This window comes from Echinops telfairi, unplaced genomic scaffold, assembly GCF_000313985.2.
Source record: "Echinops telfairi isolate 266 unplaced genomic scaffold, ASM31398v2 ScPeMD7_7467;HRSCAF=8505_1, whole genome shotgun sequence".
In the NCBI taxonomy this organism is placed as follows: domain Eukaryota; kingdom Metazoa; phylum Chordata; class Mammalia; order Afrosoricida; family Tenrecidae; genus Echinops; species Echinops telfairi.
The window spans coordinates 26758868-26773851 of record NW_022111368.1 but is presented as its reverse complement, the minus strand read 5'-3'; the positions used below and the strand labels follow the sequence as shown (position 1 = coordinate 26773851).

General features: G+C 51.2%; 1 protein-coding gene across 1 annotated transcript in view; it reads left to right on the top strand.

Annotated features, from left to right (window-relative positions):
• CNGA3 (cyclic nucleotide gated channel subunit alpha 3) overlaps positions 1–7774 on the top strand; it is a 40255-nt gene extending 32481 nt beyond the window's left edge. Inside the window, exons 6-8 of the mRNA XM_030888480.1 lie at positions 2519–2626; positions 4901–5007; positions 6363–7774. Coding sequence (XP_030744340.1) covers positions 2519–2626; positions 4901–5007; positions 6363–7774 — 1627 coding nt within the window. The remainder of the gene's footprint in view (positions 1–2518; positions 2627–4900; positions 5008–6362) is intronic.
• The last annotated feature ends 7210 nt before the right edge of the window (positions 7775–14984 follow it).

The window sequence follows — 14984 nt, the reverse complement described above, 5'->3', positions numbered from 1 at the left end:
GCTCTTTCCTCTATTTCCTTTGACTTTCCTCTTGTCCCACTATCATGCTCAGTCTTCATTTGGGTTTCAGAAATTCCTCTTGGTTACATTACCCTTGATTGGACTAGGGTTTTTCAATAAGGTTTAAGTTGTTATCTCATGGATTCTGACTCACAGAGACCAATTAAGTAAACAGCCCCAGAGGGTTTTTAGGCTGTAGCCCTCATGGACACAGGCTGTCAGGGCTCTTTTCCCAAGGAGCAGCTGGGGGGTTCAAACTGCCAACCTTTTGGTTAGCACTCAACGCTTTACCACTGCACCACCAGGGCTCCTAAGACTGAAGTAGAAGACGTGTAATGCTCAGCCTGTGGTCCCCTCCATGCGTGTAGAATAATGGAATCAGGAAGCTGGGGTGACTCCTGTGGGTGCTCGTTCATTAGGCAAGGTCTTTTGCTCTTCACTCCGGTGTTTGATCGGGTAATTATACCTGTCTTACAGGACTGTTCGGTTTTAATTAGGGAACATTTATAACAGTGCCTGGCCCACAAAGGGCATTCCATACAGCCAAGACAGCTCAGGCTACCCCCATGCTTAGGATCTTCTGTGAACACAGACAGAAAGCCCCAGTCCAGGCACAGCCTCACAGTTTGGCAAAGCCCAGACAGGTCTCTGAACTTGACTGAAATCCCAGGTCCCGTGGATCAGAAACCTGTTCCTGCCCACATAGATGATACTTCCTGTCTGCTTGCTGGCTTTCTCAGCACAGTCTAGATGTGCATTTGAACCCGAGGCAGGTTTTGGGAACAAAGAGCTCGCACACATGGCTTGTAAAAACTCCTAGTGACTGCTGCGTCCTCCGTGCATGAATCTGCCTTCCTCTCCTGTTGTTGGTAGGTGCCATCGAGTCCGTTCCAGCCCCTAGTGACACAATGGAGCAAGACCCTGCTCCATCCCGCACCAGCCTCAGAGCGCTTCCTGAGCTGGAGCCCGCTGCTGCAGCCACAGTGTCAGGCCCTCTCCTTGAGGGTCTTCCTCTTTTACACTGACCTTCTGCTTGACCAAACACGATGTCCTCCTCCAGGGACTGGTCTCTCCTGACAACATGTCCAAAGTACACAAGATGAAGTCTCACCATCCCTGTCTCGAAGGAGCTCTCTGGCCACCCTTCGTCCAAGACAGATCGGCCGGTCCTTCTAGCAGTCCCTGGTACGTTCAATCTTCTTCTCCAGCACCGCCATTCAAATGCATGCATTCTTCTCCGGCCTTCCGTATTCAATATCCAACTTTCACAGGCACCTGAGACCATGGAGAACGCCATGGCTGCGGCCAGGCGCACCCTAGTCCTCAAAGCGGCATACCTGCTCTTCAACACTCCAAAGAGGTCTTGTGCGGCAGATTTCCCCAGGGCAGCGCCTCTGTGGATCTCATGACCATTCGTTTCCTCATACCTCAAAACATCTCAAGGCTGTTTGTGATTTCACAGGAGCCCATGAGAAAAGGCCATGGACTGTAGACTATTGAATGGAACCAGTCATTTCCAGGTGTAGGGTCCCTGGATGGCACAGTTAAGCACCTGGCCATTCACCGAAAGATTGGCTGCTCATCCCGCAGAGGGACCTTGAAAGCCAGACCTGGCCATCAACTGCTGGAAAATTAGTCTTCAAACCCCAAGGAAGCCCAGGTCTATGCTGACAACACGGCAGGGTCACTAGGAGTTGGGATCAACTTGATGGCAACTGGTTTGTTGTGTTTTCTTTCATTTCAGTGGGGTGGTTCCCCTCACCCGAGGAGCACTTGCAGTCATCATCACAATGATGATGATGATGATGATGAGGTTGATGACCTCATTTCATCCCAGTGTGCTGGATCTACCCACTTTTCACTCCGTCATGTCGCACGCCACCCTCTGCTCTGCCTCCTCTCCTCTGTGGTAGTGTCTTTGGTGTAGGAAATCGCTCAATGCCCCCTGTATCATCCAGTCACAGGCAAAAAAAAGAGGAGAAAGAGAAAAGGGAAGGTGAGAAGAAGGAAGACGGTCCATAAGTACGGAGAGAAGTTGCCTTCAACATAGGGCCCAGTGTCACAGCACAGCCAAGGGAGTCCTGTCCCGACCTCTCCTCTGCCCGTGGGCTGTCTTCTCGGGCCTCAGCATCAGTGCTGGAGGGGGCAGTGCTTAGGGCTGGAGGACCAACGTGAGTCAGTCCCAGGCTGAGGATCAGGAGAGGATCCTGTTCTTACAGGTAAGGAGGGTTTGCTGTAGACTCAAGGGAGCAGCTCGTCCAGTTCCTTGGGACCTACTCAGTGGCCCCAACAAGCACAGGGAGCCAGCCAGCCACAGCATGCTCTGGCACTGGAGGATAATATATGCACATACCCTAATCCAAACCCAGAGGTGAGGAGAACGTTAGAGAACATTCTAGAGACCAGTGTGCACACTTGTGTTTGCTGCATCCTCGAGAACAAGCAAGAAGGCACCTGGGACACCACCCCCCCACCCCCACCCCACCCCCCCGCACTGTGTGTGTGTGTCTGTTTTCAGGAAGAAGAGAGAGGCCATCGTGGTGGACCCCTCCAGCAGTGTGTACTACCACTGGCTGGCTGCCATCGCCGCTCCTGTCTTCTACAACTGGTGCATGCTGGTTTGCAGGTAGGGCCAGGGGGTCCCTCCAGGAGGGGCAGGGGTGGAGGGCCAGGAGAGAGAGGGACTGAGGGGAGCCTGGCCAGGAGATTCTGAGTGCTTGCACCTGGGGTTCTCCATCTGCAAAACAAAGAGGCTTTAAAGGAGGACTGTTGGGTGGTGGAGACCCTCCCTGATCACAGCAAGGCTCCTGGCCCTTTGGGGCATGTTTAGACAAATGGTAGAAAGAGGGCAGGGACAGGAGCTGATACTCTTTGGGTGGGTGTGCATTTTGGAGCATGCTGTAGGACAGGACGGGGTGCAGGGGGTGAGGGACCTTCTCAGAGTGAGAGGTGGGTACTTAGAGACTCCCTGAGCAGGCCTGCAGGGCGGGTGGGGGTGGGGGTGCAGAGACAAACTCCAGCCTGAGGGTGATTAGGGACTGGAGTTGGGCTTTAGACTAAGATACACAGGGAAACCGAAGCTCTCTTGCAGATAGCATGAGCTTTGGGGGCTTCCTGTACCAGCTTGTAGGGTGGGCTTCCAGGGAGGACAAACCAGGGGTCTCTGGAGTGCTCCTGAGCAGGTTTGCAAGACAGGGCTGGGGAGATCCGTCTCCCCAGAGTAAGCAGAGGGCTTCGGGCCCTTCGCAGCAGACTTGCCAAGAAAGGTTCAGGGACCAGCTGCCACCTGATGGAGGGTAAGCAGCGTGTCTGGAGGCTCCGAGCTGCCCTGCAGGGTGGGGACTCTGGATCCTGCTGACAGTGGGATGGAGGTGTAGACAGGACAGGTCTGGGGCAGCTGGGAGCCAGCTGTGGGCAGCAAGGCAGGCAAGTTGCTGCTCTCCCAAGGGTAGGCAGGCGATGTGGGTGCTCCTGGCCAAGTGGCAGCCCTGAGACTCAGGGACAAGCTTCTGCCCTTCAGAGAGGACAGTCACTGGGAGGGGGTGTGGTGCGCGGCGCATTCTTGAGTGAGCTTGCCGGGGATTTCTGCTCTTCTGAGCAGGGGCTTTGGAGGGTTTCTGAACAAGCCCTGGGATCAGGGATCCAAGGGCAAGACGCCAGTCTACTCAGAGCAAGCAGCGAGCAAGAGACTTCCCTAAGCAAGGTGTGACACACGCCGCTAACACCTCGGCTGCTAGTGGAGAGGTTAGAGGTTGGAGTCCATCCTGAGAGGCCCTGGGAAAAAGGCCTGTGGTCTACTTCTGCAAAAACCTAGCGGAGCATGGTCCACTCAGACACACTTGGGGCTCCCAGGAGTCAAGTCAACTCCATGGCCATTGGTTGCTTTTCTAAGCAAAAAGCAGTGTGGGATGTAGGGGCACACGGCTACTCTGTGAAGGGAAGCAAGCAATGTGGGGTGCTTCCTAGCATGCCAACAAAACAGGGTTGTCAAGGGGAGGGCTTGGGGGCTTTCCTAAGTGAGTCTCTCATGGGGCTTTGGGGCTGCCCTGTACGCTCTGTGGGATCCAGAGGCAGGCAGAGGTGTCGCTTGCCGAGTGGGGCTTCCCAAGCTGGCCAGACAAGGATGAAGGAGTGAGTGTCACTGAGACTCGTCTCTATGTGAACATTAGGCTTGGTGGCTTTCCCAGAGCAAGCTGGCAGAACAGGGGGTTGGGTGAAGGGGATGCTGAGGAGACCTGCTGCTCTCAGGGTGTCAGGGAGGAGGGGTGGATGAACTGAGGAGCCTGCAGAATGGGAAATGCCATCTCCTGCACTTGCTTCTGAAGGCAAGAGGGGCCAGGCAGGCAGGACGCTTTCCTACAAGCCTGCAAGGCCAGGCTGCGGGCACTAGGAGCTGTCCATCTGCAGGAAGGGAGCAGGCTCCAGAGTGTTCCTGAGCAGGGATATGGAGACCAGCTCCTGCTCTCTGAAGCTGTAACAAGGGTGTGGACCATGCCAAGATTATATGAGGAAGAGAGAATAGAAGGGGCTAGAGGACAGATGCTGTTCACCCGCCTGCTTAGTGGCTGACGACTCCGAAATTCTCAGTTTCGTTGCCACTGTACTCCAGAGATCTAGCCCCATTCCCGGACTGCATCCGTGCGACCCAGCGCCCCTCCCATCCCTTGCTGCTGAGAGGCAATGGGCTGCCCTTCTTGGCCAATTCCAGCTTTTTCTTGTGAAGAGCTCTGTGACCTTGAGAAAGAAACACCCCCCGGAGCCTGGGTGTCTCCTCAGAAGCTGGGTTAGTGACCCAGGCAGGCTGTCCCCAGGAGTGAATACTGTAGGATTGGCAACACCAAACCGGGGCTGCCCATGGCATGGGCTCCAGACCCAGTGATCTGTCTCCCTCTTGACTTAGGGCCTGCTTTGATGAGCTGCAGTCCGAGCATCTGATGCTGTGGCTGGTCCTGGACTATTCGGCAGACATTGTCTATGGCCTGGATGTGCTGGTGCGAGCCCGGACAGGTGAGCGAGCCCAGGGGCGGGACTTATCTAGGGTAGGACACAGACCCCACAAGGTGCAATGGAGGGGTGTGCGTGCATGCGTGCCTGTGTGCACATGGGCATGGGCACCCCAAGGTGTGTTCAGGGAGATCCAAAATGCTAGATTGGATCATTCCAACCTCTGCCAGGGAGAACCCAGGGAGAGAGTGGCTGGTACCTCTACAAGCTCCCTCTGCCAGGTGCCTCAGTCCTAAGTCAGACACCTGCTTCTGGTCATTCTTCTGCCCACTAGCTGTGCGGCCTTGCGGTCAAGCTGTCTCAGTGGGTCTTGTTTGTATCTCACGTGGCATAAGACCACTCACCCCAATCTCAACGGACCCAGCTGGCGACTTGACCTTGCAGGAGGCAGAGGGAGTCCGTCTTGGAGTCTGACTTTCTGGGCAGTCGGAGGAGCCGCGACATGTTCCTCTGTGGCTTCTAGAGAAGTTTTAATATCACAATAACTAACCAGCTAACCAGTGAAAGGAGTCCCTGTCTTGGCTGCTAAAAGTTGGGGTAGAGGGGTGGGGGAGTGGGGGTGTCAAATCCAGGCAGAGGCACCTTAGAAGAAAGTCCTATCTGCTTCTGAAAATTCAGCCCCGGCAAAGCCTGTGCGCACAGTTCTATGTGGGCCCTATGCCACGACTTCTGCTAAACCTGAAACAAGGGCCAGGCGAGTGGCAGCTTCCTTCGGTCCAGTGTGGGTGAAAACCCAGCCCACGCCTCTAGCTCCAAGCCAGGCCCTCGTGGGGCAGCTTTTTCTAAATTGCACACAAGCATCCCCTACCCCGGTCAAGGCCCTGCTTATCACGTACAAGGTGTTTGAACTAACAGCTGTGCGCTTGTTCTCCATGTAAATGGTGCCGGAGCGTCATGTGCGGTTGAACAGCTACCGTCCTCTGGGTTGTTCCGGGACTCACAAAAGATTTGCAGGCCCAGCCTGCTTTCCTCCGATCGCTGCCGCGGGAAATAAGAAAGCCAGGCAGGACCTTTCCACTTCTCGGATTCAAAACCAGGGCCCAGAGACATTTGGCGACATGTCCATAGTCCATAGTCAGTGATCTGCTGAGCCAGGTTCGAGCCCCACCCTCTGGCACATTGTCACCTTAGAGACTTTGAGGATGACCCTTGAGGCTTGCCTTGGCCACATGCTGCTGCTACTCCCCGGCCAGGTAGGCCATCGCAGATCCTCAGTTCCACACGGGGATGCTGGGCGCCACTGTCCATGGTCTCAAGCTGCGGTGGACCACCCTGGTCAGTCTAAGGGTCGGCGGAGAGCTCAGGGTGGGGGTGTCGGGGCTCCTCCTTGATGCCCCTGTGACCTTCCTCTTCCGTAGGCTTCCTGGAACAAGGCTTAATGGTCAAAGATGCCGAGAGGCTGTGGAAACACTACACAAAGACCATTCACTTCAAGCTCGACGTGTTGTCTCTGGTCCCCACCGACCTGGGTTACTTCAAGCTGGGCATGAACTATCCCGAGCTGAGGTTCAACCGCCTTTTGAAGCTTCCCCGGCTCTTTGAATTCTTTGACCGCACAGAGACGAGAACCAACTACCCTAACGTGTTTAGGATCGGGAACCTGGTCTTGTACATCCTCATCATCATCCACTGGAATGCCTGCATCTACTTTGCCATCTCCAAATTCATTGGTTTTGGGACAGACTCCTGGGTCTACCCAAACGTCTCGATCCCAGAGTATGGGCGCCTCTCTAGGAAGTACATTTACAGTCTCTACTGGTCTACTTTGACCCTGACCACCATCGGGGAGACCCCGCCGCCCGTCAAAGACGAGGAGTATCTTTTTGTGGTCATAGACTTCCTGGTGGGCGTCTTGATTTTTGCCACCATCGTGGGCAACGTGGGCTCCATGATCTCCAATATGAACGCCTCGCGGGCCGAGTTCCAGGCCAAGATCGATTCCATCAAGCAGTACATGCACTTCCGAAAGGTGACCAAGGACCTGGAGACTCGGGTCATCAGGTGGTTCGACTACCTGTGGGCCAACAGGAAGACAGTGGATGAGAAAGAGGTGCTCAAGAACCTCCCGGACAAGCTGAAGGCCGAGATCGCCATCAACGTGCACCTGGACACCCTGAAGAAGGTCCGCATCTTCCAGGATTGTGAAGCAGGCCTGCTGGTGGAGCTGGTGCTGAAGCTGCGGCCTGCTGTGTTCAGCCCTGGGGATTACATCTGCAAGAAGGGCGATATCGGGAGGGAAATGTACATCATCAAGGAGGGCAAGCTGGCTGTGGTCGCTGAGGATGGGGTCACCCAGTTTGTGGTCCTCAGTGATGGGAGTTACTTTGGGGAGATCAGTATCTTAAACATCAAGGGGAGCAAGTCAGGGAACCGCAGAACAGCCAACATCAGGAGCATCGGTTACTCTGACCTCTTCTGCCTCTCGAAGGACGACCTCATGGAGGCCCTGACGGAATACCCAGAAGCTAAGAAGGCGCTGGAGGAGAAGGGACGGCAGATCCTCATGAAGGACAACCTGATCGACGAGGACCTGGCTGCGGCTGGGGCAGACCCCAAGGACATCGAGGAGAAGGTGGAGTGCCTGGAGTCCTCCCTGGACACGCTGCAGACCAGGTTCGCGCGGCTGCTGGCCGAGTACAGTGCCGCCCAGATGAAGGTGAAGCAGCGGCTCAGCCGGCTGGAGAGCCAGCTGAAGACTTGTGGCAACAGCTTCCCATCTGCTGGGGCTGCTGCCGGGGATGCTACCGAAACAGAGGGCATGCTCCAGTGAGAATGCAGGGGTCTGTCCCCTGTCTCACCTGGCCCATTGTCTGTGTGAGCATTCCCTGGCCGGTCCGCAGTGCTCGGCCTGGCCAGGGCGGCATTCTAGCTTGACCACTCTTTGTGAGCCAGGTGCTCTCGGGAGAGAGCCTCGGGGGCCTCATCCAGAAGAGAGGACTCACGATGTCGGCCTCCGTCACGTGGCACATTAGGGCGAGGCCCACGTGGAAACGGCACGAGGAGGCCTTGGGACAGGGCGAAGGAGCCCCGACCCAGTCCAAGTGTGTGCAGTTGTGCACGTAGGTTGCGCACATAGAACTCCGGTTATTGTTTTGGTGGTTTTTTTTAGGGGACCCTTCGGGAGTTTTTAGACTTTGTGACTTGTACAAAGGACTATTTTCTCGCCAGTGGGACGTGAAATAGTCCTCACCTCACTTTGCACCTTCTGAAAATGCAGGGTTAAAAGAAAGCTGGCTGCACGATTCAGGCCCTCAACTTCAACCATACACGAGCTGGTTTGGGAGCCTATTTCTGATTCGAGTGCCCCTGGAGGCCCTAGAAACCCTGGTGTTGAGGCCTGGGATGAAGAGGAGTCGCCCCACCTCAGATCCTTGAAAGCAACCAGGACTCCCAGCCATTTGTACTCCGTGAGACCTGAATCTGATTCACTGACAAGAGAAGCTCCCTTAGGAAAGACCGCCCCTTCTTCTCACTTGCCAAAGGGAGTCACAGAGAAGCCTCTGTCCTTGGCTCTGGGCACAGCCGATTCTGGCTCCAAGAGGAGCGCTGTGTTCAGGGAGAGCCTTTTGGGTTGGAGGCTGGAATGGTGTCGAAGCCAAACACAGATGACAGGCACTTTCAGAAGCTGAGATCCTCAAGCCATATCTTTGCAAACTTCACGTTCACTCGCTGGAGAGAAAGACTCACCCCTTCTTGGAATCACATCCTGCCACAACAGCTCTTAGCTTGCAGATTGCAAAGCCTCGCTTTGTCTTTTTAATCCAGTAAACAGAATTCTACCACCGTCTTCAAACATTTATACAGTCGAATTCTGTTGAATAAAGGACCTCGATTTCCCGGTCAATCACTCAAAGACAGGCATTGAAATGACACAAAATGAGTCATTTGCTTAGTGTAAAACACAAACATGTATACAGAGTTTGTCTTTTATTTTATTTTCTTCTTTCTCCTTCCTTCTCTCTCACCCTTCTTGCGTTCTCCACCTCTCCTTTAAAAAAATTGCTCCTCTCTGCCTCATCCTCTTTCTTCTTTTTTCCATCTGAAAGGATGCCCTACTTTGCTTTGACAACTTTGGACTCCTTGCAGGCTGGCGTGTTCATCCATAGTCTCTGTACCTGGGCCCTCAGCTGCCGTTCATGCGGAAGGTGCTTCATTTCCCAATATGTGGTTTGGACGTAGATGTGTCTCTTCTGCTTTTTATCATAAATCACTGTACTATCTTAATTTTTTTAATGAATCTTACAAGGTTTATAAAATGAAAGTGTGACCTTCATTCACATCACCCACAAAAATGTAACTAGCAAAGATTGCTCAGCGTATGTATATTTTAAAAGCCTTAACTATTAACTACGCCTACATTCATATTTGCACCAGAAAAATAAAGACCCGGATTAAAAAGCAAAATGTCAAGTGGGTCCTGTCTCAGATCTTGGCACAAGGGAAGATTCAGGTGCAGGGTCTCTTTCGAAGGCAATTGGCCTGGGCTTCCTAGAGGGAAGAGGAACCGACACTCCATATGAGACAGAGCCAGTGAGAGAATGCTACCAAACCTGCAAGCATTTGTCAGAGAAATCACCAAAGCCTTGAACTATAACACAAGTGTGGCCCAGCCAGGACGATCTGTTTGCTGGCCCCACTTGTCCAGGGCCACCGTGGGCCGTGATGGAGCCGCTGGGGAAGGCATGGGGGGCAGGAACCTGGCGGACGTCCTAGCTAAGAACCGCTCCGGCTCTTCCCATCGCCGGTGCTCAAGGAGGAGGTTGAGAGTGGGCTCTGGAGTCAGGGTGGCTCTTGTTCAAAGCACAACCCTGACTCCTGCTGCTTGGGCAAGGACGGTGCCTCTTGTGGGCCTTACTTTCCTCACCTGGAAAATGGGAATGGCACAGCCTACCTCACGGTGTTATTGAAAATGAACGCAAACTAACCCATGCTGGTAGCGATGACTTGTGAAACCACTTGGGTTCAGAAAATAGCACATGATTTTCCTAGAGGAATAGACAAATACAGTTTAATTTAGTCCGCCTCAGCTGCTGGGGCTGTTGGACCGGCGAGTCTCAGTTGCTCTCAGGACCCCTTAAAACCCGGGAGGATTTACAGCTTCAGAACCTGTGGCTGCCTCTGGAGATGGCCCCTCTCTGTTTCAGGTTCAGTGGTGGGGACTGATGCTGGGCGTCAGCTTCTTTTCATATGTTTTGTGGAAATCTAAGTTCCTTGAAGTGTGTGTGTGTGTGTGTGTGTGTGTGTGGTGTGTTTCTCTCAGGACAGCGTCTTCTGGACAGGGAAGGAGAAGATTGTTATTGGTGCTATTTGAAGTGGAAACCCATGCAAGGTCCCTGGCAGAGCTCGGAGGAGGTGGGAGAGGACAGGGCCTTGAAGGATGGGGCTGGAGTCTAGGTTCTGGAGAACCTAGCTGGGCCAAGATCCCAGAGTCCCTACACTTGAAAGTCCTAAAGCTGCCAGACTTCAATGACTCAAGCACATACAAACAACATCTTAGCAGGAACCAGTGTCGGAGTATCTGAAAAATACTTGTGACTCAACTGATACATCAACAGAGAAGTCCATTCCCTCCACACAAGTTTGATGCTACCTATTCTCAAAGTTAACATTGTCAGGAGTTGACAGACTGCTTTGTCAGGCAAACTCTGGTCCATCTCAGACTCTCCTGTTAGGATTTTCTCAATAGGAAACCCTTCTCCTATGAGGCTTGGGGACTGTTCCTCTTACCCAGAAGTGAACAAAACGGAGAAGGAGCGTGCCTCCCTGAAGTGAGGGGAACAGATCTGTCAAGTCAAGTTGAAAGTCCTCATGGAAGGATGCAGACATTTAACTTCTAGGTGCACACCATAGGAAAGCACCTAGCGATGTGTACTAATGCTTGCCACAGCTTAGCTATTAATGCTCCCAATTGAAAATGACCTAAATATCAGCAGACAAACCGGGAAAATAGCAAACTGAGTGTTTCAGCAAAGAGAATCGAATGCAGGGAATTGAGCAGTGGTGCGAGTGGACTCAAAGAGCTGAAATCCAAGAAACGGACCATCCGACATGCTGGTTAGGATGTAGAACAATAGGAGCTCTTATTCGCTGCAAAATGGTACATTTTGAGAGATAGTTTGGCAGTTTCTTAGGAAATCAAACATACTATGCCACCCAACAGGCACGCGCTAAGAGAATTAAAGACGCATGTTCACACACAGGGAGACACCACATCACCCCCCCTAGGATGGCTCAATATATTTTAAATTAATGTTAGAGCGTATGTGAAGAAATTGGAACCCACATCCACTAATAATGGGATTGAAAATAACATAGACATGGTGAAAAATAGTTTGGGGGTTTGTTCCTCCAAAAGTTCATCATGGAAATACCATATGATCCAGTAATTCTGCTCTTAGGTGCATGCCCAAGAGACTTGCAGGCAGCCACATGGAAACAGACACATGCCCACTATTTGCAATAGCTAAAAGGTGGAAACAACCTAGCTGTCCATCAACAGATGAATGGATAAATCAAATTTAGTGCATGTACAGGTAGCTCTGGCAACTCTATCTTAAGTCAGTTCTGATCTATGTCAAATGCCTGTTTGTTTTGTTTTCATTATTACTGCTTTTATTATCCGTATCTTTATAAATCCAATGTTTGAACATCTATGAGTGAATATCTAAGAATGATAACATTTTGTGATAAGAGTTATACGAGCCCCCGATAAAATGATTTTTTTAAAAAAGAATGATAACATCAACAAATTACCCGCTGAATGATAAGATGTACAGAAAGACCAAAATCAGAGAGAGGGAGATTTGGGGTGGGGAGGAAGGATGGAGGCAGGGGAAAACATTGACTGGGGGAACTTGCAAGAGTTAAAGGTCATGAGGCAAATACTGAATCTGCACAATCCTGCAATAGCAGTGATTGATGAGCGAGTGCTTGGATAGACCTGCAGGTTGAACGGGTGTGGGAGGAATAGAAATATGCTCGTGAATATAGATAGATCTGACAGAGGAGATTTGTAGATGTCTATTTATTTTTGCTGCAAATATACCCATGAATGTGGTAGAACCCACAGGAGATAAAGTTATGAAAACTTCTTCCAAACAAACCAACCCCCTGCAAAAACACCAAGACACCTCACTGCTGTTGGGTCATTTCTGTCTCAAAGCAACCCCACAGGACAGAGGAGAACTGCCCCTTTGGATTTCTGAGGTTACAAGTCTTCTTCACGCAGAAAGCCTTCTCTCTCTCCCATGGGGCGACCTTGTGGTTAGTAGCCCAAAGTGCAGCCTGCTACATCACCAGGACTTCTTCGATGTAACCAAACACCATGAAGGAATGTGTTGGTGAGCCGGGGGGATCAAGACCATCATCTGGTTACACACCAAGGTCAACTGGCAGAACATAGTCCACAAAGACAATGCTCTACATCCCACTTGGCTTCAACGCTTGTGAGCAGCCATCTAAGGTGCACATATTGATCTCTACTTGTCCGGAGGACAGAAGAAGGATTAAAATAGAAAGACACGGGGAAACAATTCCCCCACCATCCTAAGGAACCACACAAATATCCCTCTCTCTCGACAACAGTGAGAACAGAAGAATAGGTGGTCCCCAGCTGCCAACACCAACTGCTCTGAAATGGGCCACATTTGTAGGTCCTAGATGGAACTGAACTCAAAAGGATAATAATCATCAAAGACCAGGCTGACCGGTCGGATGGAGACCGGTGGAATTCCCAAGACTGTGGCCCCTTTGGTCATCCTTCAGGTCTGGTACTGAACTACCCCACACCACACACACACACACACACACACACACACACACACACTGTTAGACTAACCAATCATTTTAGATCAAAATAGCAACATTAACCCAAAGGTAAGAGTGTTAGGAAAGAAGGAGGGATGGAAACCGGAAGCCCCGGGAGGAGGTGGGAGAAGCCATGTACAGGGAGGAGGTTGAAATGGAAGCGCTGTAGCACAATGTATCAGTAGTGGAACAGAAAAGTGACCACCTGCGCTGTGAACCTTCGCCCAAATAACAACAGAGATGAAAAGAACAAAAAGATACGTATCACTACAAGAGCCAGTATCATCACGCCCAGACACACGCATCAAGCCGAGTAGATGGTAAGCGTGGCGCATTGTGACTCAAGTTTGGGGACCACTTGTGTCCAGTGGACTCTTTCCCCAGCCGGACCGAGAAACAAAACAAGGCCTGACACACTCTATAACATAAAGGGGCCTTGCAAACATGCTGAGTGAAATAGGTCAATCGCAGAAGGGCAAGTGTGGCAGGGTCCCATGGTAGGAAGTATCTAAAAGAGGACCTGTTATTCCAGAGATACACGTTGATGAGTGGGTCCTGCGGGGGTGGGGGGGGAAGGAAAGAGAAAAGCGGGGGGCCAGGGAGGGTCTATTGATGGGAATAGAGGATCGGGCCACCCGAACAGCCAGCGCGGCTGGAGGAATTGGTGCCACGGAACCTGTACGTTTTAACAATATTGCATCGAATGGTGTTGTTTCTACGTATATTTTATCACACCAAAAAAGTATGTTTTAAGGGTATGAAGAAAAAGATCGAACAGGTTTGAGAGAAAGCAAGGGGTGGGGAAAACAAGCAATAAGATGCCACGTGTTCACAAGAATCCCCGAAGAAGTAACCCAAGCCATTGGAATAGCGCATACACGCACACTTATCATTTAAGAAAACTTCCCTAAAATAACAACTGGCTTAAAATACATATTTAAGGGGCAGGGGGTGACATTCTGCATCACATGGAAAGCTGTGACTGAGACATGCCAGGGAAAGTCAAGAAATATTGCCCCAAAATCGAAGACATTTTTATTCAACAAAAATATAAAAATAGGAAGCTAATGCTCAAGGGGATGGACTGACACGGTGCCGTTTACAGTGGGCTCCGGCATAGGAACAATTGTGAGGATGGCACGGGACCGGGCACTGCGTCCTTCCGTTGTGTATAAGGTCGCTCTGGGTCAGAACTGACTCCGTGGCACCCAACACGAACAACAAATGCCTCCTGACATAGCCTCCCTCCGGGTCTCTGCCCTCCTGAAGAGGGCGTGTCTCTCTTTCTAACCATTCTCTACACAATTCCCCACTCTTTGGTTTACACCATATCAACACCATCTGGGGCATCCTCGGTGAACTCAGGTTATGTTTCTCTTAAATGTTCTTTGAGAAGTCTGAAGGGGCGAGAACAGGGATGTAGGGTGGATGGGGTAAGGTTTCCCAAAAAAAATTCTCATAGGACATTCCTTGATATTCTTAGAGAATGAGGAGGTGTGCTGTTGTGATGAGAAAACCCATCTCTAGAAATGCAGTATAGATGCTTCCTTTGCCATGAGCACAGGAGTGCTGCGCAGTGGCTGGCTGCCATCCGGAACACTGTGGTCAGGGAGTCCAGAGGAGAATTCTCACCCACAGGAGAACACGCAGAACAGGATTTCAAACTCTCGTGGAACCAGACTTCCTAGAGGCGTGAGGGCTGGATGAATCTTCAAAACTCTTCATAAACTTAAATGATAGTTTAGCTTGACTAGCCAAAAATGTCTGCCTTTATTGTATTTTAAGAATGATCTATACAAGGCGATCTGAATGCTATTGTTGCAGGTTGAATTTAGGGAGTAGAGACTAAGTAAATTAGTGAACAGGGAAACCTTGTCTTGTACTCACAATAATGCTAAACCAGAACATGCCAGCTGGAGAAATCCTTCACCAGCAATACACAAAAAGGACCTCCCTTCTCAGCTCTGAAACGGTCAATGAAACTTAGACACTGTGATCACTAAAGCAGTATGTCAGCTTGGTTGGGCTAGGATTCCTTGTGGCTTGGTAGTTAATATGTCGTTGTGTTAGTCTGGGTATTTTAGAGAAACAAATCCACAGAAACTCATGTATAAGAGAGAGTTTTATATAAAGGTTAAGTGCACATCAAGAAAACATCCCAACCCAGTGCTGCC